At 41.3% G+C, this 26,744-nt stretch overlaps 1 protein-coding gene and 1 long non-coding RNA gene across 2 annotated transcripts in view; one reads left to right on the top strand and one right to left on the bottom strand.

Annotated features, from left to right (window-relative positions):
* zswim8 (zinc finger, SWIM-type containing 8) overlaps positions 1–26,744 on the bottom strand; it is an 87,540-nt gene that overhangs the window by 31,701 nt on the left and 29,095 nt on the right. Inside the window, 4 exon segments of the mRNA XM_042009651.1 lie at positions 13,215–14,102; positions 14,104–14,488; positions 14,610–14,785; positions 24,132–24,333. Of these exon segments, the coding sequence (XP_041865585.1) occupies positions 13,215–14,102; positions 14,104–14,488; positions 14,610–14,785; positions 24,132–24,333 (1,651 nt within the window).
* LOC121655203 lies at positions 6,029–18,965 on the top strand. The gene is made up of 3 exons (XR_006013093.1): positions 6,029–6,589; positions 18,305–18,460; positions 18,919–18,965. It is a non-coding gene; the product is annotated as an uncharacterized LOC121655203 (long non-coding RNA).

Below are 26,744 nucleotides of genomic sequence, written 5' to 3'. Positions count from 1 at the left end.
TATCGCTTAACGATCGTAAACTAACCTAGATTAGGGCCCGACTGATTAATCGGCAGGTCGATTAAATCGGTCGATTTTAACCCTTTTCAAAATGGCCAATATTGGCCGTTGTTTTGCTGATTATACCCTGATTTAGTCATACTTTCTTATAAAACAGGAAATGCTGTTAAGTGTTGGAGTCTGCAGAATGATGTCCTTGCAGATTGTCCACTAGATGGAGCTCTGACTCCATTCAGTCCCACAGTCATCCCCGTGTTTTCAGCAGGGTTAGCTAGTAGCTAGCCAGGTTACATTACAGCAATGGGCCGAGTGGAGCTTCCCAACAGATAAATTTATAATAATGTTGTGAAATTAATGACTCAGCATGTCTCCAGTTTCAGTTTAACTCAGTTTGCCATGTGTAATGACCAGTTACGCATGCTTTTTTGTGTCGGTCAGCTTTTTATTGACGCTAAGTTGCTAAAGTTGTGCTAAATTAGCTTAAGGCACTTCTCGTTGTAATGTTTTGGCTTACTGGAACTCTTATTTTGAAGTGTGAAGCACTAGAACAGGATGTGCATGTAAAATGTAATTTAACATTGAAGGGCATCAGAAGGCTGCATAAATAATGTTTAACTTTACTCATGTTTGTTATATAAGGCAAACATCTTATATTTATTTTTCTACCTGTACTTTACCCTACTTCTAATTTACATCAGCAAGAAGTACAAAACAAGATATATTTAATTCATTCATCATTCGTTTATACAGTTCATTTATAGATTGACTTTTTTTAAGGTTATATATTTTAATTTTCCAGTTATTTAAAGCTTTGTTGCATGTTTTTGGAAATTCTTCAGTTTTAAAGTGGAGGTGTAAGCTTTAATGAACCAAAAATTAAGTTAATTTCTTCTTTTTTTTTTTTTCTTTTTTATCGTCCGATTAATTAGTAATGGGAATTTTTTTCTGTGAAATATCGGAATCGGCCTCAAAAAATCCATATCGGTCAGGCCCTAAAATATAGATAGCTACCTCCACATTCTTTGGGTGTGTCCAAGTCAGCGCACATTTCGAACACTATGTTTAAGTACATAGTGGGTTCACACTGAAAAACTCTGCCCTAAAATCGACCAAAAATCTAGTGTGAAACAATGAACACTACGCCCATTAAATAGACCATTTTGCCGAGTAGCGGAAGGGGAGGGACTTTCGACCAGAGCTGAAAAACCCTAGTTTTCCAGAGCTGAATAATAATAATAATAATAATAATAATAATAATAATAATAATAATAATAACTTTATTTGTATAGCACTTTTCGAAACAAAGTTACAAAGTGCTTCACAGCATTTAAGAACACATACACAAAGGTTAAACAATAAAACATGAATTCAAAAGAGACAATAAAATTAATAAAAACAAAATCACAATAAGAAAGCCATTCTATAAAAGTAAGTTTTTAATTTAGTTTTAAAAGTGCTTACAGTGTTGGCTGCCCTGAGCTCCTCAGGCAGAGAGTTCCAAAGTTTAGGAGCTCTGACTGAGAAGGCCCGGTCTCCTCTAGTGAGGAGACGGAAGGGGGGCACAGTCAGGAGGCTCTGACCTGAGGTGCGCAGGCACCGACCCGGGACATAGGGGGAGAGCATGTCACAAATATAGGTGGGGGCTACACCATGGAGGGCTTTAAAAGTAATTAATAAGATTTTAAAATCAATTCTAAAGTTGACCGGTAACCAGTGTAGGGAAGCTAAGATAGGGGTGATGTGTTCATGTTTTTAGTGCCTGTTAAAAGTCTTGCTGCAGAGTTTTGGACCAGCTGGAGACGACTGAGCAACTTCAGACCTAAACCTGCGTATAGTGCATTACAATAGTCCAACCGGGAGGAAATTAGTGCGTGTATCACCTTTTCCAGGTCAGACTGGGAAATAAAATGTTTGATCTTGGCTATATTACGAATCTGATAAAAACAAGATTGGACAACCTTTGTAACCTGAGGGCTAAAATCAAATTGTGAATCTAAAATAACCCCCAGGTTACGGGCAGATGGTTTTACCAGATTGGATAAACTATCAAGAGAAGAGAGATTTTGAGTGACTTGAGGTGGACCGAATAGAATTATTTCTGTTTTTGATTCATTGAGTTCTAAAAAATTTTGGGACATCCAGACCTTTATGTCAGAAAGACAGTTAAAAATGGTAGTGAATGATTCAGGGTCGTTCATAGCCAGCGGGACGTATAGTTGTGTGTCGTCTGCATATAGATGGAAATTTATATTGTGGTTTTGAATGATTTGACCTATGGGAAGCATGTAAATGGAAAATAAAATAGGTCCAAGGATGGAACCTTGTGGAGCACCGTATGATAGGGGGGCCGAGGAAGATGAAAACTCTCCAAGTACTACAGAGAATGACCGGGATGAAAGGTAAGAGGAAAACCAAGATAATGCAGAGTCAGTAATGCCAATAAAATTTCTGAGACGCTTTAACAGAGTGGCGTGGTCAACTGTATCGAATGCTGAACTTAAATCAAGTAAAATTAAAATTGAACATAGACCAGTATCAGCGGCTAAGAGCAGGTCATTGGTGACTTTTATAAGTGCAGTTTTGGTACTGTGGTGTGAGCGAAAGCCGGATTGAAACTTTTCAAACATATTGTTATTTTTCATGTGCTCAGTCAGCTGGGTGGCAACAGTCTTTTCTAAAAGTTTGGATAAAAAAGGCAGATTTGATATAGGTCTGAAATTGTTCAGGTCCAGAGGATTAAGTGAGGGTTTTTTTAGAATCGGTCGAACCACAGCACTCTTGAGACCAGGGGGGACACAACCAGACGACAATGAACTGTTAATAATAGAGAGGATGTGGGGACCCACGGTGTCGAAGATGTCCCTCAAAAATCTAGTGGGCAGAATGTCTAATTTGCAGGTAGTAGGATTTGCATGCTGAATAAGATCCTTTAAATTGGATAAAGAAATTTGTTTAAAATGTGTCAGTAAGGATCCAGGTTGGTTCAGGACGTCAAAGTTGCCAGGGGCAGGTGGAATGTTATTCCTAATGTTGGCAATTTTATTAACAAAATGAATGAGAAACTGCTCACATTTTGCAGCAGAAGCATCGATAGGAGGGGTAGGAGGGCAAGTAACTAAGTTTATTGTTTTAAATAATATTCTAGAGTTGTTGCTGTTTGAGATTAACTCTGAGAAATACAATTTGCGTGCTTCTTCCACTGCCAGTTGGTAGGCAAGCATATGGTGTCTAAGGTTTTCTAAAGATACCACAAGTTTATCTTTTTTCCATTTGCGTTCTGCTTTTCTGCATTGCTGTTTTAACTGCCTCGTATGATGATTAAGCCAGGGTAGGAAATTCCTTTTGATAGGTTTTGTTTTATACGGGGCAATAATATCTAGAATTTCCTGGCATTGTCCAGGAGTTCAATTACTGATGACACATTTGTTTGCAAATTGCTAATCGGTGCAGCCAGAAACATGGTGCTAAAACTGTTTGTTGAGTTGGGTTTGAAACTGCGAGTACGGCTGCTTGATGTAAGCTTTTGTATGGCGGAATGCAAGTTAGTTTTGAATGAGACACCCTTATGGTCAGAAACACAGAAATCCAAGAGGTTTACATTATCAATGTCAACTCCGAGGGAGAGGACAAGGTCAAGAGTATGTCCTCTGTTATGGGTTGGATTTTTTACATGTTGGACTAAGTTAAAAGAATCTATAAGACTAATAAAATCAGTGGTAAAACTAGAAGAACTGGGACAACACACATGTATGTTAAAATCACCAACAATGATCACCCTATCATATTTGGCAATAGTGCACACAAGAAAATCTGAGAATTCTTCAATGAATTCATTGGTGGCTTTAGGTGGCCTATAGATAACTGCACAGAATGTTGGTGGTGGGCCACAGAGAAGAAAGACCAGGGATTCAAATGAAGAAAACGTATCATTAGGGAGGGCGGAGCATTTGTAATCAGATTTATAGATCACCGCAATTCCACCTCCACGACCAGACAATCTTGGGTGATTAAAGCTAGAGTACTCAGGTGGACAGGCTTCAGTTAAGGGGATAGTACAGCCAGGTGTAAGCCACGACTCAGTAAAAAAATAAAAAATCAATATTATTTGACATGATGAACTCTTGGCAGAGAAAGGACTTGTTTGTTAGGGACCTCACATTAAGAAGACAAAAATTAGTTGTGCGTGGGGTAAGAAAAGGAGTAGTAATTTTAACCTGAATTAGGTTTTTTCTAAGGCAAAAAGGAACAAATGATTTTGATTTTGACCCAATGGCACCATGGATTCTCTCCCGTACAACTGTTCCAATGGGAAATACCTGCAGTGGCCAGCAGGAGGCGACCTCAGCGGCGGTGGAATGTGCAGTCATCGGAGAAGAAGAGGCAGAGGTCACAGTGGGGGTGTTTGATGTAAATGTAAACAGTCATGCACGTGTGCAAGTTTGCACCGCGTGTTGCATATTAGCCGCAAGTATGCGGCAACCCGACCTGTTCGGATGAAGGCCATCTCCACAAAACAGAAAACACAAAAAATAAATTAAAATTGTCAATAAAACTAACATTATGGGAACTGAAGATTGAGTGGAGCCAAGTATTAAGTCCAAGTATTCTGCTGAACCGGCCAGCGCCGCGGGACAACGTGGGAATGGGGCCTGAAATGAAGACACTCAGTCTTACAGAGTCGAGGAAAGTGAGAAGCTCAATGAAGTGTTTTTTAGTGATTTCCGAATGCTCGTGTGCTGTATCATTAGTCCCCACGTGAATTATGAGCCTGTGGACTGTGACAGGAGCTGACTGCAGGATGACCGGGAGTTTACTTAAAATATCGGAGACTGAAGCACCAGGAAAACAGTGTGTAACTGCATTGAAAAATCTGATGTGTTTTATGATTGAATCTCCAACTATCACCGTAGTAGGAGAGAAGAGTGGCCTTGGTGGGGATGAATGTAGGATGTCCTGGGGTTGTGAAGAGATTTCAACTGGATTGTATTTTCTCATGTCGGAGACAGGCTGTGGGACAACAGACTCGAGCCCCGCGCATTGCGTTGCCAGAGGTGGTGTGGAAGAAGGAAAAACACCCCCGGAGCGCCGGAGCACAGCCTCTTTGAGGAGCCTACATCGGCGGGAGGCCGAAGTCATAGGCCGGGATGTGGAGCGCTGAGGGATCCAGTGGTGTTCGGACACTGGGCCAGGAGATGGACGAGTCTCGGGCTCCACCAGAACGGGAGCAGCATCAGCCGGACCATCACACAGCAAAGCAGCACAATCTGGGGTACTCCTCCGGAGCGCAGGGAAGTCAAGAGAGGACTCCAGGTCTGGAGGGACCTGTGCCGTTCTGCTAGTACGAAGGGGCGCCGGGGAGTCGATAGCCAGGGCCGCGTATCTGTTCGACAGGCTCAGGGGCAGCGATCGGGACGTATTTTCTGATATCCTCGTTGGCCCGCGGACAAATACCTCTTCATCTGATATCAACCCTGGCCTGGGAGTTGAACAGAAAGAGGGCCGTGGGCAGGTGGATGGATCCCACGGAGCAGTGTCCTGAAGAGCAACGCTGAGTGAGGCAAGACGCTTGGATGGTCCACAATCCACATCCATAAGTTTGTGGAGGAATACTTCTTCTTTCTTCAGCTCAGCTTTGAGACGCCGATTGTCCTCCTCAAGGTCAGTAATAATACCAGCAGCTTTTTTAAGAAGTTCTGTATCATTGGTACTGTTATTTGTAGCATTTACTTTGCATGATGTGCTGAGACCAAGTGACACGTCTGAGCTGGGTGACGCCATCTTATAAGTGAGAAAAATTAATAATAATAATAATAATGGCGGCCAACGACTCAACAGTACTGGTGCAGGCAGAGGAAGTTATTCAGTTATAATTCTAATATATAAGGCAGCATCTATCTATGTTATCTATGCCTGATGACAGTTATAGATATATTTTATTGGTTAGCAGTTTTTTAGCCGGGTCAAGGGTGTAGATAGGTTATATGAGTTACAAATGATGAATGGTATTGGTTCTGTATGTTCATTCATCATTGTTGAACCTCCCTCCAGAATAAGCATTGTGGTGTCTATGACATAAACTAAATGGTCCTTTATCTGAAAACTTTGGAAACAACAGCAGTTATTAGAGAACCGTCCAGTTTTGATGACACCACTGACTAAGCAGTAGCCACAAAGGTTAACAAGCTAATCCGCTTAGAAAACCTCAAGAAAACTGTTTTGCCATTCAGCAGAAAGGCCGAACATGTCCTAGTCCTTGTGAGGCCGTACAGTATCCCACCATACAGTTAAACATATTGCCACATTTCAGAGAAACCCCTCTTCACAAATATGATAACATACATCTGTTGGCACGTTTCCTTTTGTAGCATGGAAGCAATAGTGGTATAATTACTGTTAACGTGTAAAAGCTTGAGGTGTCATTTTCTGCTACTTGGCTCCACCAGGTTTATTTATTTTTTATTTATTTAAGTTATACTGTGGTATTTTCGATGTTGCAGGGACAGACGAGGAGACCGGGGCCCTTATTTACTGACGAGCCGCCAATCCCATTGTTTACTGGGAAGAGGCATGCCGGTATTGAAGCTTACAAGTAAGTAAAAATGTACGCATAGTTGTTTACATTAGGTGCTGAATAAGTTCAAATGAATGTGGGAAGATTAGAAGTTATAGGAACAGGCTGAACACAATCGCAAATAGTGTAATATACTCTAAACTGCATTTTTTCTGTTCTTGGTAAATAAAACTAGTGTTGTATTTATATTGTTTGTCACTTTAGATAAAAGAGTCTGCAAAGTACCCATAAAGTACAAATAAACATGAATATTTGCTTTCATATGAACTGCCAATGTGCGTTCACCATAGATTGCTGTGGCATCAAACTACCGAGCCAGCAGTGGCACTGGGGAATTAACTTGGCAGTATCGCCTGAGGCTAGCACACTGCTGTGGGGAACAGAAAGAGGCAAGAGAGAAATATTCCAATAAAATATTTCAATAAAAAGTTTGCTGCATCCCTGTGTTTTAGCATCTTCCTTACTGATCTGCAATTTTTAAACTAGGATTTCTAAGAATAATCGCTTCCTGTTGCCCAATGTGCACTGTATCAGTGCACACAGATGAAAACAGATGTATATGATGTAAAGTACACTAATTCAGTAAAGATATCTTTGCATATTTAAAAGCTGTTTTACTAGTGTTTTGAGTTGAACTTTATAGCAACAGGCATGGGGCAGACATGCAAACACATGAGCGTGTGCTGATGGTGCTTTCTATTGTTATTAACTGAGGTAGACTAATACAGTGGAGGCCACAGTAATTTGTTACACAAATAAGGCCCTTAAAAGGCATTTAATAGAAGTATGATGATATGCAAACACGCATGTGAACGTTATTTTGGATGTGAATTCTGGAAGAACTTTGTTGGACGGACTGTCCCTGAAAAGGTATTAACGGAGCGGCACTGCTACTAGGCACGCATGTAGGAGGGACATATAGAGACTTGGACAAAATATTTGGTACTCTTCAGTTAATGAAAGAAAAACCCATTAACTGAAGGGTACCAACAATTTTGTCCACGTGTGTACATTAAAATAAATAAACACACGCTCCAACTTACCATTGGCTGAACCCTCTTCAGCAAATAGGAGGAGCTGTGTCGGCGTTGGATACAACGTAGTTTAAATGTGGGGTACTTTTACTTCAAAAGTAAGGGGTAAACAAAAAAAAGTAAAATTAAGAGTTGGAAATTTATTCTGTAAACTAAGGCGGGCAGAAGATTCACCCTGAAATGTTAGAACGTCACTACTGGTAAGTGCAAAACGTCAGTGCTCCATTTGGGTCAGCACTTACCCACGACAGTGTGCACTACAGTGCTCGCTTCGCACCAACTTCCAGTACACTCACGTAATGAGACACACTTGTCTCCATGCTTTTTCCAGTCTCTCCTGAAACAACAACACGCATGTGCACAGGAGAGTTTTCTGGATTTGGGGGGTGAGCTTTCTGTTTGCTGTGAGCGAGAGAAGCTGTGCTGCGTACGGTGAGCTTCACTCCGACCAGCAGACAGTTATACTAAGAAAATCTCATGTAGACGCTGTGATAGTTTATACTTGAGTATGTCAAAGCCCTTTAACTTAGAGCGATCAACCAGACAGTGCTGTCCTCCATCAACACTACTCTTTCCATTAGCACTAGAGCCTCTGGCTATACCTCTGACAGCAAACAAAGGAATATCAGGTATCAGAATTGGAGAAAGACATCATCTTATTTCTTTATTTGCAGATGACATTTTTTAAAAAAGATTTAAAAGATAACATCCCCAATTTAATAACAATAATAGATGAGTTTAGAGCATTTGATGGATAACAAATAGCAAAAAACGCAATAAAATACTAATTTTATAAATTACATTAAAATGACTAAAAGTAAGATAAGTTAAAAAGTTACTGTGCAGATTTCATGCATAGATCCCAGATCAGCCGAGAGATGTAAGTCCCTCCAGCGTGTCCTAGGTCTTCCTCTGGGTCACCTCCCTGTGGGATGTGCCCGGAATACCTCACCAGGGAGGCGTCCAGGAGGCATCCTAACCAGATGCCCGAGCCACCTCATCTGGCTTTTCTCGATGTGAAGGAGCAGTGACTCTACTCTGAGCCCCTCCCGGATCACCAAGCTTCTCACCCTATCTCTAAGGGAGAGCCCAGCCACCCTGCAGAGGAAACTCATTTCGACCGCTTGTATTCATGATCTTGTTCATTGGTCACTACCCACAGCTTCTGACCATAGGTGAGGGTAGGAACGTAGATCGACCGGTAAATCGAGAGCTTTGCCTTTTGGCTCAGCTCCTTCTTCACCACGACAGACCGATGCAGAGTCCGCATCACTGCAGACACCGCACTGATCCACCTGTCGATCTCCCGCTCCATCCTTCCCTCACTCGTGAACAAGACCCTGAGATACGTAAGCTCCTCCACTTAGGGCAGGACCCTATCGCAGACCCGGAATTTACTGTAGAAAATTCTCCCTCATCCAGGTGTTTATTTGCTCCAGACACTGACACAGTAAGTCTGCTGGGCTGCAGTCATCTGGTGACAGAGACACATAAAGTTGTGTATCATCTGCATAACTGTGATCATTAATGCTATAGTTCTGTAATATTTGACCCAAAGGGAGCATATACAAGTTGAACAGAAGAGGTCCAAGGACTGACCCCTGGGGGACTCCACAAGTCATGGCCACTCGCTCGGATTAATGGCGATCATAACAAAATAACCCCGGCCTTCTAAACAGGACCTGAACCAGTTAAGGACCGTTTCAGAAAGTCCAACCCAGTTTTCCAGCCTGTGCAACAGGATTCTGTGATCTACAGTGTCAAATACAGCACTGAGATCCTGCAGAACCAGGACTGATACTAGACCAGAACCAGGACTGATACTAGACCAGAACCAGGACTGATACTTGACCAGAACAAGGACTGATACTTGACCAGAACCAGGAAGGATACAGGGACAGAATCAGTCATTTAACACTTTGACCAGAGCTGTTTCAGGGCTGTGATGAGGTCGGAAGCCGGACTGAAATTTATCAAGATTTCCACTTTCATTTAAAAAGTCATGAAGCTGGTGAAATGCAACTTTTTCAATAATCTTGGAAATAAAAGAGGTTAGAGACGGTCTATAGTTGTTCATTATAGAGGCGTCTAGAGTCCTATTCTTTAGGAGGCTTAATAGCAGCTATCTTGGGAAAAATGTCTGATGCCAGTGAGCTGTTAACTATCAGTAGGAGACCACTTTCTACTGAGGTAAAAACTGGTTTTAAAAAGTTGGATGGGATCATGTCCAGAGTGCATGTTGTTGACTTCAAATGCCAAACTGTTTCTTGTAGGATAAATCGACTATTTTAAATTGTGACATAACAGACTTATTTCCAGGTTTTAGAAACTGACTAGCTTTCTTGTTTGTCATTAATATTTTACCCTATTTATTTTAAACTTTTGGATCAGAAGTAGGCAAATTGGTTGCCTTTTCTCAGTTGAAAAGAGCTCTTGGCTCAACTGGTAAGGAGGATTTTTAAGTTTTTCAATCACAGCAAACACAGTGTGAGAATTGTTGACATTCATGTTAATAAATTCTTGCAATAATCGTGTTTAGTCAATTCATTTGGAATAACAGGAAAGCAGGACTCCACCTAAAGTTATTATATCTGAACTATAAACTATGAAAGGGGAGGACTTCAGTTACCCAATCTCAGATACTATACGGCTGTGTGTGTATATATATATATATATATATATATATATATATATGTATATATATATATATATATATATATATATATGTATATATACATATATACACTATCGCTCAAAAGTTTGGGGTCACCCAGAAAAGTCATGTTTTTTCCATGAAAACTCACATTTCATTAAACAAATGGGATGCAAAATCAATAGAAAATATAGTCAAAACATTGACAAGGTTAGAAATAATGATTTGTACTTGAAATAATTTTGGCCTTCAAACTTTGCTTTTATCAAAGAATCCTCCATTTGCAGCAATTACAGCCTTGCAGACCTTTGGCATTCTAGCTGTCGATTTGTTGAGGTAATCTGAGGAAATTTCACCCCATGCTTCCTGAAGGACCTCCCACAAGTCGGATTGGCTTGATGGACACGTCTTACGCACCGTGCGGTCAAGCTGTTCCCACAGCAGCTCAACAGGGTTGAGATCTGGTGACTGTGCTGGCCACTCCATTATAGACAGAATACCAGCTGACTGCTTCTTCCCTAAATAGTTCTTGCATAGTTTAGAGCAGGGCTACTCAATTCGGTCCTACGAGGGCCGCAATCCAGCAGGTTTTCCATGTATCCCTGCACCAACACACCTGAGTCAAATTAGGTGGCTCTAACAGCCAATCAGGTTCTACACAATGACTCATTAATTTGACTCAGGGGTGTTGGTGCAGGGATACATGGAAAACCTGTTGGATTGCGGCCCTCGTAGAACCGAATTGAGTAGCCCTGGTTTAGAGCTCTGCTTTGGGTCATTGTCTTGTTGTCGGACAAAATTGGCTCCAATCAAGCGCTGTCCACAGGGTATAGCATGGCGTTGCAAAATGGAGTGATAGCCATCCTTATTCAAAATCCCTTTTACCCTGAACAAATCTCCCACTTCACCAGCACCAAAGCATCCCCAGACCACCACGTTTCCTCCACCATGCTTGACAGATGGTGTCAAGCACTGCTCCAGCATCTTTCCGTTTGTTCTGCGTCTCACAAATGTTCTTCTTTGTGATCCGAACACCTAATATATATATTATAATTTTTATATATATATATATATATATATATATATATATATATATATATATATATATATATATATATATATATATATACACCTCAAACTTAGATTCATCTGTCTTTAAGACCTTTCCAGTCTTCCTCTGTCCAGTGTTTGTGTTCCTTTGCCCATCTTAATCACTTCCTTTTGTTGGCTAGTCTCAGATACGGCTTTTTCTTTGCTACTCTGCCTAGAAGGCCAGCATCCTGGAGTCGCCACTTCACTGTTGATGTTGATACTGGTGTTTTGCTGGTACCATTTAATGAAGCTGCCAGTTGAGGACCTGTAAGGCCTCTGTTTCTCAAGCTAGAGACTCTGATGTGCTTGTCCTCTTGCTTAGTTGTGCACCGGGGCCTCCCACTTCTCCTATTGTGGTTAGAACCAGTTTGTGCTGTTCGTTGAAGGGAGTAGTACACACCATTGTAGGAGGTCTACAGCTTCTTGGTTATTTCTCTCATGGAATAGCCTTCATTTCACAGAACAAGAATAGACTGACGAGTTTCAGTAAAAAGTTCTTTTCTTCTGGCCATTTTGAAACTATAATTGGACACACAAATGCTGAAGCTCCAGATACTGAACTAGCCAAAGGAAGACCAATTTTTTTTGCCTCTTTAATCAGTACAACAGTTTTTAGCTGTTCTAACATGATTGCACAAGGCTTTTCAAATGATCAGTTAGCCTTTTAACATGATAAAATTTAGCTTTAACATTAGCTAACAGAATATCCCATTGGAACACAGAAGTGATGGTTGCTGAAAACGGGTGTTTATATATATATATATATATATATATATATATATATATATATATATATATATATATATATATATATATAAATATATATATATATATATATATATATATATATAAATATATATATATATATATATATATATATATATAAAAATTATAATATATATAATTATATATGTAAATGTTATCGTTTCTACATTGCATCGAGATGAAGATATGGATTCTGCATCAGTGCAGCAACAAAACATAAGCTACCCAAGTTCATCAAAATTCAGTTTTTAACAAAGATGTCTTTAGATTATCTGATTCTATATATATTATATTCTGTCAATAAAGATTCATTAAACATTATTTTGATAGTTTTTTAATACATCCTTAGATCTGTCTTTGCTTCTGAGAGACTGCCACTCTAAAGGCCCATTTATGCTGAATACTGACATCCATTCAAATGTTGTCATACTTCCATACATCTTTTGGTTTGCCATGGTTGTTAAGTCAATTCCTCCACTTGTGGGCAGTGCCGAGCTCAGAGTTCAGTCTTGCGGGCCAACGTCAGTTTGAGAAAACATTTAGCAGCGGTAATGCATAAATAAATAAAGTTATTTCCAACCCCCTAACACGCCTTAAATACTTTCATTTAGCTCGCACAATTTCTGTCTTTTTTCTTCTTCTGCCTCTTTTCCCCTACCTGATCCTCTTGTTTGTCTCTGGTGTGGTCGTTTCGCTGGTCACGTCAGCTATTTTGCTCCATTTTCTGCTTCAAGCAATGTATAGCTAAGCTCGCTGAAAACTGACCAAATTACGTGGATAAGACGGACGAAACTGTCGGTCTGCCTCCACATCCGTCTTCTGCGTCCCACATAAATGAGCCTTTAGTTGCTCATTGTACAGTCAATCATGTTTCTGATCTCTTGATAATTAACCCTCATTAGATCACTAGCCAAACCTTTTGGAGTTTGGGTTGTATCATTCCTATTAATGTCACATGAAGAAAACTGGAGATCAAACAGATTCAGGTGTTCATGCTTTCTTATGGTTTGTGGAAAACCTGCTGAGAACTTTAGATTTAATGAGCACTTTATTTATTGTGCTTGAACATGTAAAACAGTATTTGACTTTCCCGCCTTACCTCCATACGTCCCTCCTGTTCCAGCGGTTTAATCCCTGCAAAGATGTCCGGCTCTTCCTCCTGGTGGCTGTCAAGCTGCCTGTCTGCCCCCTCTTCTGATGCAGCACTCAGGTAGTACGCCTGATAGTCATCCTCTCCTGCAGCTTCTCCTTCAGAAGCTCCACCCTCTGCTCCCTGGTTGGCTTGTCCATCTGCGCTTGCTACTCCTCCAGCAGAAGCTGCTTCCCTGCAGCCCCGATGTTTTGATGTTTGAGGGCTGCCAGATCTTGCTGTCATTGTGGAAGTGGAAGGCTGGTGGTTGTCAGCTGAATCTATGCTTTCATCCCTCTTCTGACTTGGTTGCACCTCCACATCCTTTTGTGCAGTGCGGGGTGGGTCCGTAACCCCCACTGCGGTGTCTTTGGAAGTAAAGCAAGGTGGATCAGACTCTGCCAGAACAGCTGAGCCATGGCTGCCATGTTTTGTTTCAAAAATCTTGCTCCCTCCACCGTTGCTGCTGTATTTGGGCGATTCTCTGAGCAGTGGGCTTGGAGAGGGTAGCATCTCTGGTGGTGGGGGGAGAAAATCAAAAGTGTTGCTGGCCTCTGCTCCCAAAGCCAGACTGCAGCCATCATCTAGGCTGAGCTCAGCCAAGTCTGGCTCCAAGGAGCTGTCCTCACTGCTGGTTCTCCGTTTAGCACTGGCATGCTTACTGCTTCCCAAGCTACCATTTCCTCCTGGACTTCCAACAGATGCCCCCTTCCCACCTCCCTGTGTCAGTTTCAGCTTTCCTCCAGAGGAGGAAGCTGACCCTTTGTACATGCACTTCCCTCCACTATCTTCCAAGGACAGAGATACACTACCTCCCAGTCGGACCAGCACCCCCCCCCCCTCCACTGATCGACAGACCCTTCCTTTTGGTCAGAATGGTCTCCTTCGGTCGCACTGCCACTTCTTGTTGTGACAAGTGACAACTTCCTCTTCCTTTATAGTCTGCCCCGGCTCCAGCTTCAGCTCGGCCTCCTCCTGATTCAGATGGATCTCCACCAACAGTTTTGATGCCTCTGTGGAGCTGCATTGCCCTGGGCCAGCAGAAGGTGGCACTCTTTTTATCTGCACTGCAATATGTAATGCCATTCAGTGGGTAGGCCACCTCCCAGTTGAAATAGCAGGATTCCACAGCTGGCTTGAAACCCTGAAAAAGTTTATCCAGGGACTTGCGATGTTGTCCTCGTTTTACTATCTCAATAACTTTTAAGTGCCACTGTTTCAGCTGATTCGCCAGTTCCAACCGCCTAGAAGAGAACATATGTAGGTTTCACTTTCACCTTATTGATAAGACAATCAACCAGATGAAGTTTTGTGACAGTTAAACAGTTCCATAAGCAATGGGAAGCCTGGTGTCGAAGTTCTGACCTGCAGGGGCTCATGGTGGGGTCGAGCACTGCCAGCCTCCAAAGAACAACCATCTCATCACACATGCTGGCACAGGCGTGAGCCGCCACCTCCGACTGGCCGTTGCTGCGCCCGGTGTGGCCACTGGCACTGCTGTGGGACGCTGACGTTCGAACACTGTACCACCAGCTGATGATCTGTAAACACAGAGAGGTGTGTGTCAGAGACCGAGCAGTACATAAGAGCTGCCAACACCAAGACGTCCATTAGCTGTTTGGATCAGATCCACAACTGTAGATCAGTTCACCTGAAGTGAGTGGTGGAATCAAAGAGCATTTAATTCTCTTTCACACACACGGCATAAATTGTATGGGATTGTACGGGAAACCCTTGAGTTCAGTCAATGTAGCTGAGTCTGCAAAAACACGAAATCACAGGAGAAATGGAGAAGCTCGTGATTCTCCACCTTCAGGATAATCGTCTCATCGTGCATGACAAAAAACAAACAAAAAGAAAAAAAAACTGAAAAAAAAAAAAAGAGAAAGACCATTTCAGTGCGGTTCCAGAATAAATCCGCTCCACCTTTTGGTAAAGGCTAGTTCGTTCCAGTTTAATTTTATCCAAAAGTTCTGCTATTCAAAACTCCACTTTGGGTTTTCTGAACAGTCCCGAGACGTGGCACCAAAACAAGGAAATGGACGAGAGATCCAAAGTTATTCTTTCCTTGTCAACGCAAAAGTAAGCAGAAAAAAAACAAACCAAACTGGGGACTCACGACACCTGTCTTCCAGTCCAGTACCCAGGAGGAATAAGTATTAGGTCCAACTAGAGTCCGTTGCCAACCTGCTTCCTCGGGGCAACTCTGCTGGACGTCACCTGCTTCCGCTCTCTCTTCCTCTCTGTGAGACTCCCAGTAATGAGAAGAAGACTGCACTTGCCTCTGGAGGCCAAAAGAAAATGCTACTGGCTGATTAAAGCAGGTGGAGAAGTGAAGCAGGTGAGTTTAATTAAAGAGAAAACACAAATGACATGTGATGGCAGACAATCAGGCTGTCACAGTGACCTCTGGTGACCTTCAGGGCCAAAAGTGTCCATGCACAAAAAATACTATAAATCTTCATACATCGGGTAGACTTCTGGGTTAGCGAAGAAGATTATAGTAAAGTGAGGGAGCTCTCAACATACTAGGAAAAGCTACCCTCCCCTGGGGGAGGAGATGTCCCCCCTAAGAGCAAACACAAAAGCACAGCAAGAATAATGAAAAAAGAGATGGAAAAAAACAGTCCAGAGGCCTAAAGCTCCTACATGGCTGATGACGAGAGCAACGGAATGGACAATGCTAAAAGTCTAGAAGCAGCTTGAAGCAAAGTTAACCAGCAGAGCAGATGGAAAACCTGAGACTATACGGAGTTCCAGAAGGTGTAGAAGGGAAACCAGGGTTGATGTCTTCATGTGATGTCTTTTGTAGCCAAAAGGAGGGAAGATACCGTAATGAGAAGAACATTAAAAGACATTTACGGTACCAGACCCTGTACCTAGAGAAAGTGTTCTACGAGACACAAATCTACCAGATGGTCGAGGAGGCTATGGCAGTCATGGCAAACCGCGGCTTGCCAGTCAGCGTCTTCCCACAAACACGCTCACCCCAGGAGAAGATCCAGCGTTGGTCATAGCAGTCGGTGGGGGTACCAAGAAAGCTGCAAGCTTTCCGTCGAGAGCAAACCTGAGACCAGTCTTAAAAAGAAGTCAGTACAATAAGTTCAGTGAGAATACCTTTGCCCTGAATAGCAATGGTTGGCTTTAAGGGAAGAAAACAAATGATTGATTAAATGAGATAAGTCAATTAAAATGGTTTTGTTGGGACAGGCATAAGAATACATAGTTTCTGTTATGGTGGCTTATGATTGAGAGGGCCCTCTAATCCCTTCAGGAGACAGGGGTAAGCAGGGTCTGTGTGAAGAATAACGGTTCTACAAGAATAATTCCTTTTAATGTCAATAGGGTTGGAAATCCAGTAAAGATGAGTAAAATCCTGACAAAACGCAAAAGGGAGAAGGCACAAATTGTTTTCCTCCAGTAAATGCACATGAGCCAGTCAGAACACACAAACATAAAGGATGGGCTCTACCTGTACTTTAACCTACTTCTAATTTACATCAGCAAGAAGTACAAAACAAGTTATATTTAATTAATTCATCATTCATTTATATAATCCATCTCATCAGTTGGATGACACATATGTGAGATGCTGTTTATTGACGACAGCTCAGCATTTAACACCATTGTGTCCTCCAAACGTCTCACCAAGCTCAGAGACCTCGGGCTCAACAGCGCCCTCTGTGACTAGATCCTGAACGTCTTGACAGGCAGACCACAGGCGGTGCGGATGGGCGGCACCACCGCCTCCACCCTGACTCTGAACACCGGCACCCCCAGGGCTGTGTGCTCGGTCCTCTGCTGTACTCCTTGTTCATGCATGATTGCGTAGCCACCCACATCTCCAATACCATCGTTAAATTTGCTGACGATACAACCGTCATTGGCCTGATCACCGGTAACAACGAGACAGCCTACAGAGAGGTCGTCAGAGGCCTGACATCTTGGTGGAGACAACAACCTCCATCTTAACATCAACAAAACTAAGGAACTGATTGTTATAGCTAGTATGTTTCACTATGTTGTGTGATAAACATTTATTGGCTTGTAGGATTATATTACAGTATATTGTGTGATACACTTCGGCCTATTTACCACGGTGGAATGTTTCTCATATAGGTAGATATACAGGCTTAGGACACCCACACACATGACACTATTTAATAACTGCAGAAGTTGGTGTGCAAACTCTCTGTGAGTCTCCAGTCACACACACAGGTCCAGATAAGAAGAAACTCTGCCCAACAACAGAGGCAAGCCAACCTGGAGTCAGATGTCGGGTGCGGTGGGGCCGCCTCCTGGCCCTGGATCTGCATAAAACCGCTGGGGCTCTAGTTACGTTTCATTCTTCTCCTCGTCTGAGCAAAGACACATTTTTGTCTGCTTGCTAATGAGAACAACCAGAGCTCTACACCAGCACTTTTAATTTCTGATGTAACCTGAATTGTAATAACAAATCTTTTGAAGGAAATTTATTGTTTTCTCTCCTGATTATTCCCAAATCAACGAACACGTGAATCCTGTGAAAGAAATGTAGCTGCATATGGTAATCACTCACATATACTCATATAATAATCACATGTAGATTCAGTTTTCTTTATTAATCTAATATTGTTAATCCATTCACTTTTACATTTTCATATTGTGTGTTCTCATTCTACAGAATACTGAAGTTACAGTTTTCATTGTGTGTGTGTGTGTGTGTGTGTGTGTGTGAGGTCAGACTGACCACTTTCTTCCAGAGCTCTGATATGGCAGAGTTGAGGCTGGTTTTCCACCTGCTAGATAGCAATAGTTGTTTGGGATATCAGCTTGTTGTGGTATGTGGGCTTTGTCTGAAAACTGGAAGAAAGTGGAGCCACTCAGTCGTCTATTCCTCATTTATTATTTTACTGTTTGACCTTCAGCTGGAGACCAGTTGAATAAAACTGTTTCTCTGATGAATCATCAGTCTCTGCCGACTCCACATGAGTTGGGAAGACCACTCTCTTTACTTGCAAGTAATTCTTTATTCAACGCTTCTCCTGTAAATAAACCTTATATACTTTTACTCATTCCAGACTCTTGGTCATTTTTCTACAACCATCCTTGACCCGGTAAAGCCCACGGATTCAACAAAATGGCGACCCCGACATGATTTGGGAAGGAGACTTTTGGACAGATCAAACGGGCATGGATTGGTGAACCATAATCCACACGAACCCCCAAAATATAAGGTAAGAAGACACCTGTTTAACCAAGTCTTGACTGTGGATTGGTTTACTGTCCGTTCACACCTGGCAAAACATATAAATTTACCCAATAAAGTTTAATGAATATATGGAAGTTGATTGAATAATAACAGTTGAATGTGTTGAAATATATTTGGCCATAAAGGGTTTAGAATCCCCAGTTGAGGTACCTAAGGGTCGGATGCCCTCTCTAAAAGAGTAAATGATGATTTTCCGTTTAGAAATAAAAATAAAAATTTTATCCATGTCTATTTGTAAAAAAACTATAGTTTTTGAGTATCAGCTGACTTGAATTTGCATTTATAAAATATTTTTGTAAACATTTCATTCCTTTCTTATGGACACCTTCCTCACAATGATTTGATTTTACTGGACTCTACTTAATTTGTTTTTTGGAGCAGTAAAAATGACTGGATACCTGTAATATTTCTTTTTTTCTGCAGATTTAACTGACCTGGTTGGCGGACAATCGGACACGGACACACACACAAGCTCCTAATATATTTTTTACACTTGTCAAAAGTGAACAAATTTCTGCTTTAAAGGAAATGAGATCTGCCGATCAGAACTCTTCGTCATGGTGATAAAAAAGAGAAACATAAAACCAAGTTTCTCTAAATATTTGGCACTTTGCTTGCGACACTTTTTGCTTACACACACACATCGGAGAATTTATTTTTACACTATCAGATCAAAAACTTCCAACTCTTCTCAGAGACAAATAGCTACACACACATGACTCAGCTCTTCCGGTAGGAGAGTCAGCAAAAACCCACAAAAAAAAAAAAAGAGAGAGAATGAAAGTCTATCACCACCATCTCCTCCGAACTGAGACTGAGACCCACCCCTACCTGCTCCACCTGAGGCTTGATATGATTCAAGAAAAGAAACAAGGACATCTGATCTCCAGCAAATACCACCAGAGAGTTCCTCTGCTCCGAGTTTCAGAGACTGAAACCAGATGTTTGATGGACGTGTGAACATCTGCTTTGGATGGTAGAAGACCATCCTCCACAACGCTCCTGATCCAGCGTTTTATTCAGAGGACAAGATCAAAGCTCAAGGACAATCCGGGACAAGACACCAACTGTATCAGCTCTGCAACCAGCTCCGAGGTGGCGTGGCCGCTGGGCTCTGCAGGGCCGAACAGAGAGGTGGGTGCTGGGGGCCTGAGGTTGTAAAACCATCCAGTTCTACTGACCAGAGACAGAACATCCATGTGGTGAAAGAGGCTCATTGGCCATAAGATCAACGAGGCAGTTTGTCATCACTGACTGATTCACGGCAGAGCTGACTCGGAGAGGGAAGCAGTCATGTGACCATGTGATGGTGAGACTGTTCATACCACAAATAATTAATGACTTAATGCAAAACTCTGTTAATACACTGAAGTTAAACACATCTACATCTGTATGGAAAGACAGTGCTAAAGAGTAAACAGAAGAAAGCTTCATTTCTGGACATTTCATACACATAAGGCCAGTTTACAACTGTAAAAAGAGACACACATATACACATGAACACACACACACGCTCACTGCATCAAAGTATCTGCTTGCTACTGATCCGCATGACATTCACTAACCCTGTGTTTTCATGATTTAGAAATATGCTTTCACATGTTATTGAGCTGGGTCCAACAGCCTTTCCTCACATATCCAACACTGGTTGACACACCTTTCACCTCTGGGTCCTGATTATTTTAATTTTGCTCACAAATGGCTTAAATTAAGATTTTAATAATCTTGGTACTGTATCAATGATTTATATTGAACAAAAATTGAAGCAGAAACTGCTGTTAAACATACAAACTGGTCGATTTCAGTCAAGCAAACTAAGGATCTGAAATCTGTCTGAAATTATATGACTCAATAGACTGTTAGAGGGAAGTTTCCTATAACTTAAAGGAAATGCCGATGAATAAATGGAAATGAAAGTAAATTAAAGGAGCTCCTCTTTTAACTGTCAGCAGAGGTGACTGTATGCAAACGTGTTTAAATAAAATGAAAGAAACCTTAAACACAAACAACAAATGTTGATGCAGATAAAATTATTTTTAGGTCATTGTTATCTCTGCAATAACACAAGAAAACGCACTATAAAATTAATACATGAATATAGTGAGATACCGGAAGAAAATAAAACCTATTTCATATTGGTCTGATATCCGTGGATATTTTAAACAGATTCTCTTAAAAAAAGAAAAGAAAAAAAGGGAATTTGTAAAAAGAATAAAAGAGAAAAAGCTGCTTTAGCTGATGATGGACACGTTATTAAAAGAAATTCAAATTGGGTTTAAGTCCATATCACATAAAAGCCTTAATAAGAAATCTCCAAAACAATTCATGTTTTCCAAACAATTTCAAAATGACCTTTAAGGATCGTCATGAAAGCAGGAAAACTGCTGCGGTTCGGCTTCTCTGTGCAGAACGAGTGACGAGACTTTAACAAAGTTTCTGACTCCGACCTGAAAACAGACGATGGATGTTGAGGGAACTTTTCTTCCAGCAGGTTCTTCTCCAGGATGCTTCCACAAAGGCTGCTTGCTGTTTTATGACGCTGCTAACGCTGATGACGGGGATCTGTCTACAGGAGGAGACGTCTACACTAAATCTCTTTTGTAAAATATGTGTGTGTGCATTTTAAAATCAAACATGATTTTGACCCTCATGACATTTTGTTTTACAGGTGGAGAAAATGATCACCATGTACACATGTGTGTGTGTTGTATAATTCATGTTATCACACTGCTGATGACGATTGTTTTCACAGGGGGAGGCCAAAGACGTCACCTCCAGGGTTCAGTCGTACAAGAATTTGAACGTTTTATGAATAATTTTACTCTTACCAGGGATAATGTAAAATATTTAAGTAAATAGAAAAATACATCACTTTGTTGGTAAATGAAGTATTCCACTATGTACCTGTTGATTATAGAACTTAAAGTAAAGACAACAGACAGAGGATGAGGGAGAAATGGAATTCATGATGAAGGAAAGGAGGATGGCCCTGATCTGAACCCAGCTCTATCCTCCCCCAGCGGGTTCCCACAGCAGCCCAGGTTTACAGCCTGAACCTCCTCCTTTCAACACACAAAGATAGCTGCCAAACAGATCCTATAGCATTACTTACTTTTTTTATTACCATGGTCACAAAAGTCAGTAAAAATAAACTGCAGCTGTAGAAAGAAGAGGTAAAATTTTTAGGCCACATTCTAAGTGATGAAGACAAACACATCGACCTGGAAAGGAAACAAGCCGTCTTAAAAGCTCCACAGCCTGCTACTAAAAGGCAAATGATGTCATCATTAGGTCTTTTTTTTGCAGAAACTGAATCCCAAATTATGCTGAACTCACTAAGCCACTGACTGCTCTTATATATGATGAACCCAAAGCAATGACAGATAAATTAAAATGGACTCCAGAAGCAGAAAAAACATCTCAAACATGTTCTGACTAGTAGCAGGGTGCTGGCTTTTCCAGGCTACAGAGAAGAGTTTATTCAGACTGTTGGCTCTAAAGATGGACACATGACTTATTGTTGCAGTCTTATGGAGACAAATTAGGACCAGCAGCTTTAACTGAAGCCTGTAAATTAGCTAAAGGACAAACAGTGATTATCTATACTGACAGCCAATATGCTTTTCCATAGCGTCCACCTGGAAGCCGGTCCATCATAAACAACTCCTAGAAGAGTTATTATTGGCAATAAAACTTCTAAAACAGCTAGCTATTCATAAGTGTGCCACACAAACAGATACCAAGGACTATATTTCTCTAGGAAATGCTCTCAGAAACAACAGTTGACATACAAGTGCTAAAAGACATGCAACAAGCATCCCCAAGTTGTGAAAAAAAAAATGTGGACAGAAAAAGGCTGCAACCAGCAGGAAGACATCTATAAATGACCTGAGGGGAAATATATCCTCCCAAAAGACCTTTACCGATGGGCAGCAGTATTGAGCCATGGGCCATGTCTCAACACGGGGATGGTGGATATCATTTAAAAATATTCACTACATATGGTTTTGCAAATTACTTAAAAACTATTAGTGCAGCCTGCCTGACCTGTGCAACATTAGACCAAAACTAGAATACTGTCCTCCAAGAACAGAACCTTCAGTTCTATTTGCATAGCTGTGATTGAGTTTAAGCGATGTAAAAGGAGTAAAACAACCTGATACGATGATGGACAGATAGAGGTGTGACTGAAGCTGTAGCAGGACGGACTGACCCAAAGACAGACACAGAAAAGTTCACTGAAGAAATTAGAGACTTGATTAACAGACTAATGGCCTGGAGATTGAGAGAGCTTTTAAGAAAACTCTGGGAGCCTACTGGATACATGGAAGTGGAAAAGGACAAGGTGCTGTTTTACCCCAGGAAATGGTGCACTCAACCTGAGGGTGACGAACCTACTTAAAAGGGGACGGCTTCATGCCGCAGGACACAAGACTTTAAACGCTGTCAGCAGCAACGCCGGCTTTAAATAACATCTTCTTATTGCTTATTATATATTTTACTGTAGAACTTACCTGTAGTATTCTTGTTTTTTATTGTTTTTTGATTTTGTTAGGAGAGCCTGGGATAAAAAAAAATCCACTGCCAATGATTATTAATGTAATTATTGTGCAGAGACAACAAATTCATTCATTCATTCATTCATTCATTCCCAAAGAAGTTAAGGATAGGCAGTAAAGAGGTAATTATTGTCCTATTAATGTTCTCAACCTCAATTATAAATTATTTACATCAATTCTAGCTCATAGGGTGGAAAGCCACCGACTGAATCTTATCAGTTTAGAGCACGCAGGCTTTATGCACATGTAACACACGCATACATCAGACAGCATACGCTCATTTTCTACACCAGATAGTTCAGGATTAAACGAAGGTAGTGTTGGTGGGCCGGAAAACAGAAAAAAACCTGTAAGGTGGGCATTCTTTTACAAAGTTTTGAAGAATTATGGTTTCCACAACAATGTGATAAGATCTTTATATAAAGGGCCAATGGCCTGAATCTTTCACCTTAGAAAAAAGAAGAAGACAGGGTGCCCTTTACCCCCATCCTTTCTGCCTTATACACAGAACCTTTGGGTCAGTGGGTGAGGCAGGGGGAGGAAATCAAAGATATTAGGGTGGCTGGATCCCAGCAGAAATTAGCAATGTTTGCTAATGATGTCCTGGTTTTCTTAGATGAGCCTGCAAAATTATTTCCAGAACTGACGTCACTTTTGTCCAGACTTGGAGAAATATCAGGTATAAGTTAAATATTTCTGACTTTGAACGTCACTGTCTCACAGATGATGGATAAATTTGACTTGAAGTGGGATGCAGAAACATTGTCCTGAGAAAAAAACTCAGTACTTTCAAAAAACAAATGATGGACCTTTCTCAACTAAAGGTTGATTATGTCATTTTTTCCACACACACAAAAACCTTGTTAAAGAATCTTCCTGTTCAGTCCTAACAGTCAAACATCAGATAACTGGCTTCAGGTGGAAATAATGGATGACAGAGTCAACAAGTCCTCAAATAAAAGGTCTAGTGACAACTAATGCTTCCTTCTGTACACACCACAGAAGATTCACACAGCACCAGGACAACACCTGGAAGAGCTCAGCAGCTCTGTCTCTGTAGGGCGAGCTGCAACATACCTGCTCGTAGTTAAGGCACTGTTCAGTGAGGATCTCCAGCAGGGGGGCAGCGTTGCTATCTCGTCTCTTAAACATCTCCCTGACGATGGACAGAAGGTTCCAGATCCCCTCGGGCTCTCGGCCCCTCAGAGGGCGCAGCAAACACGCCCACTCAGCTGCTGCCGGTGGCTCAGTGGACGAGAGGTACATGGAGTTCACATCACTGGTGACACCACACAGAGGAAGATCTGTTAGACCTGCATAAATGAAGCTTTTACCGATGCACCACTCATCAAATTTTAGAGATTTGATTTTAGGAGTATCGTTTTAATATTGTTGGTTTTAATGTTAGTTTAATGTGTTTTATTTTTGTGGAATAGTTTATATTTATCTGTTCTGATTGTGGACATGAAGTCATCTATGTGGTTTACTGGTGATACCTGCCTGTTTGAGTATTTCTTGTATTGTGATTGCAGGACAGTTACACTGTTGTCCATGACAAATTTCCCTTGGGGATAATAAAGTTTATACTGATTATGAACAAATTTCTTAGGTTAAAGCATGCAGCTAGTCACCACAAGCTCTACAGCACAGGTGAGTGTGCTGCGACTTCTCCCTGAACCAGACCATTCTTCTGTTGATATCAGAGCTACTTTCATTTGGAAGAATCATTGTTATCTGCACAGCAGTAGAAAGCAAGGAACACCTTCTTCCCCCTACATAATATCCCCAAAATTAGGGACATCCGTCTCAGAGGGATGCAGAAAAACTGGTCCATGGATTTGTTACTTCCAGATTGGACGACTGTAATTCCTGATTACTGTTCTGTCACAGAAATGTTCTGAAAAGCCTCCATCTGATCAAAGTGCTTCAACAAAAGGCGCATTCCGACAGAGAAGTTCTAAGAACGCAGTTCTAATAACTGTCCTAGTTCTAAGAACTACCTTCTCCAGGGGAACTGTTTCATGTTGCATTCGTACATGAGTTAGGGGCGGTAACGGGACCGATGTGACGCATACGTCTGCGACAGTGACGTGTGACTTTAGCGCCACATAACAACAAAACAAAACCCGCTAAAAACAAAACAACACGGCAAGCTAATACGGAGAACGAAGAGATCGTAGTGTTCATGCTCTGCTTGATGGAGATGTTACTGATGGACGATACAACCAGGCGTCTCACGTCGAGGCTGGAAGGCTCCTGAAAGTCAGAAGATGAAGAATCCAGCGGCAGGAGATCCGCCGCAGACAAAGGAGACGACGTGTAAGTTTAACTTATTAAACATGCGCCGATTGTATACGTGTCTTATGAGTAAACATTTCAGACGGTTTTCTACTGTCTGTGTTGAGCAGATTACAATAAATAAATATTTCAGACGGCGGGTTTATTGTAACTCGTGTTCTGCGTTTCAGACGTTGCTGCAGCTCATTGAACCTCCTCACCGTCCGGCTGGTCCGGAGCAAAGCTGATAACTAGTGGGAAAAGGTTGTTCTCAATTTTACCGATGAGCAGTGGACAGAGAATTTCTGTATGTCCAGGGAGACATTTCAATACATCTGTGGCCGCCTGAAGCTGCACTGGAGAGGATGGACACAACCACCTGCTGCAGATACTGAAGGAGATGGAGAACAGCCTGGATGCTTTACCTCCTGCCTTCCAGCTAATCACTACACACCTCTTCATAATAAGCATCATGTTCTGGAAGTTCCACAGATAGAACATACATGTATACATGATGTACACATTTAAAGAGAAAATGTTCCATAGAAAATGCATCATTTCATTTTTTTTTTATTTTTGTGTGTGTGTGTGTGTGTGTGTGTTATGTGTAAAATAAAGATCTTATCATCTGCTATTAAGCTTTGTGTGTTTTATGGACTCATCAGTAGAAAGGTGGAGGAGTAATCCATCACTGAAGGGCTGGTTGTGACTGACTTATGGTTTAGAATTATGAGGACATAGTCACACAGATTTAGCGTAGATGAAGGTAAAAATATAAAAAGGGTGGTGAAATGTTTACAGGTGTGTAATTTGTGTCAGATCTTGGTTAAACATGATAAACTTCGTTCTGTGATATGGAGCATATTATAAAGTTGATAAACTAACGTAATTTACACCCAGGATAAGACTTAAAACGTAGCGACCAAAGATGGATTATTTAATATTTCATAGCTGTGATAAGTTAATAACTACTCAATATTTTTATTAGCTAATATTTTATAGATGTGGCCAAAGCACATCTAACAGACACAAACTGAAAACTTCAGACTCTTTACAAAGTCATTTATTTTTTTATAGTGAATACAGCAGAGCAAAAATAACTATGTACATGTGTGTATATGCTGCATATCACACTGGCTTTTCCTGCCGCACGCAGGAGTCATTTGCTGCGGCGTTGACAGAGTAAACATGTCGGTGGTACAAGCTGTCCAATTTACTGTTTTTTCGGTTCGTCCCGCTCCGGTTGTCGTGGTCCTTAATTTATTTGTAGTCTTGTGTGAGTTTTCTACGTGCGCTGTTTCACGTTATCCCGCGTTCTCTGACTGAGAGCTGATCGTCAGGAATATTTTTATATTTTGCTGCGAACCTTCAAAACCTCTGAAAATCCTCTGTGGCGTAGACGGTCAGAAGAGC

This window comes from Melanotaenia boesemani, chromosome 16 (assembly GCF_017639745.1).
Source record: "Melanotaenia boesemani isolate fMelBoe1 chromosome 16, fMelBoe1.pri, whole genome shotgun sequence".
NCBI classification, from domain to species: domain Eukaryota; kingdom Metazoa; phylum Chordata; class Actinopteri; order Atheriniformes; family Melanotaeniidae; genus Melanotaenia; species Melanotaenia boesemani.
This window is presented reverse-complemented; position numbering and strand designations above follow the sequence as displayed.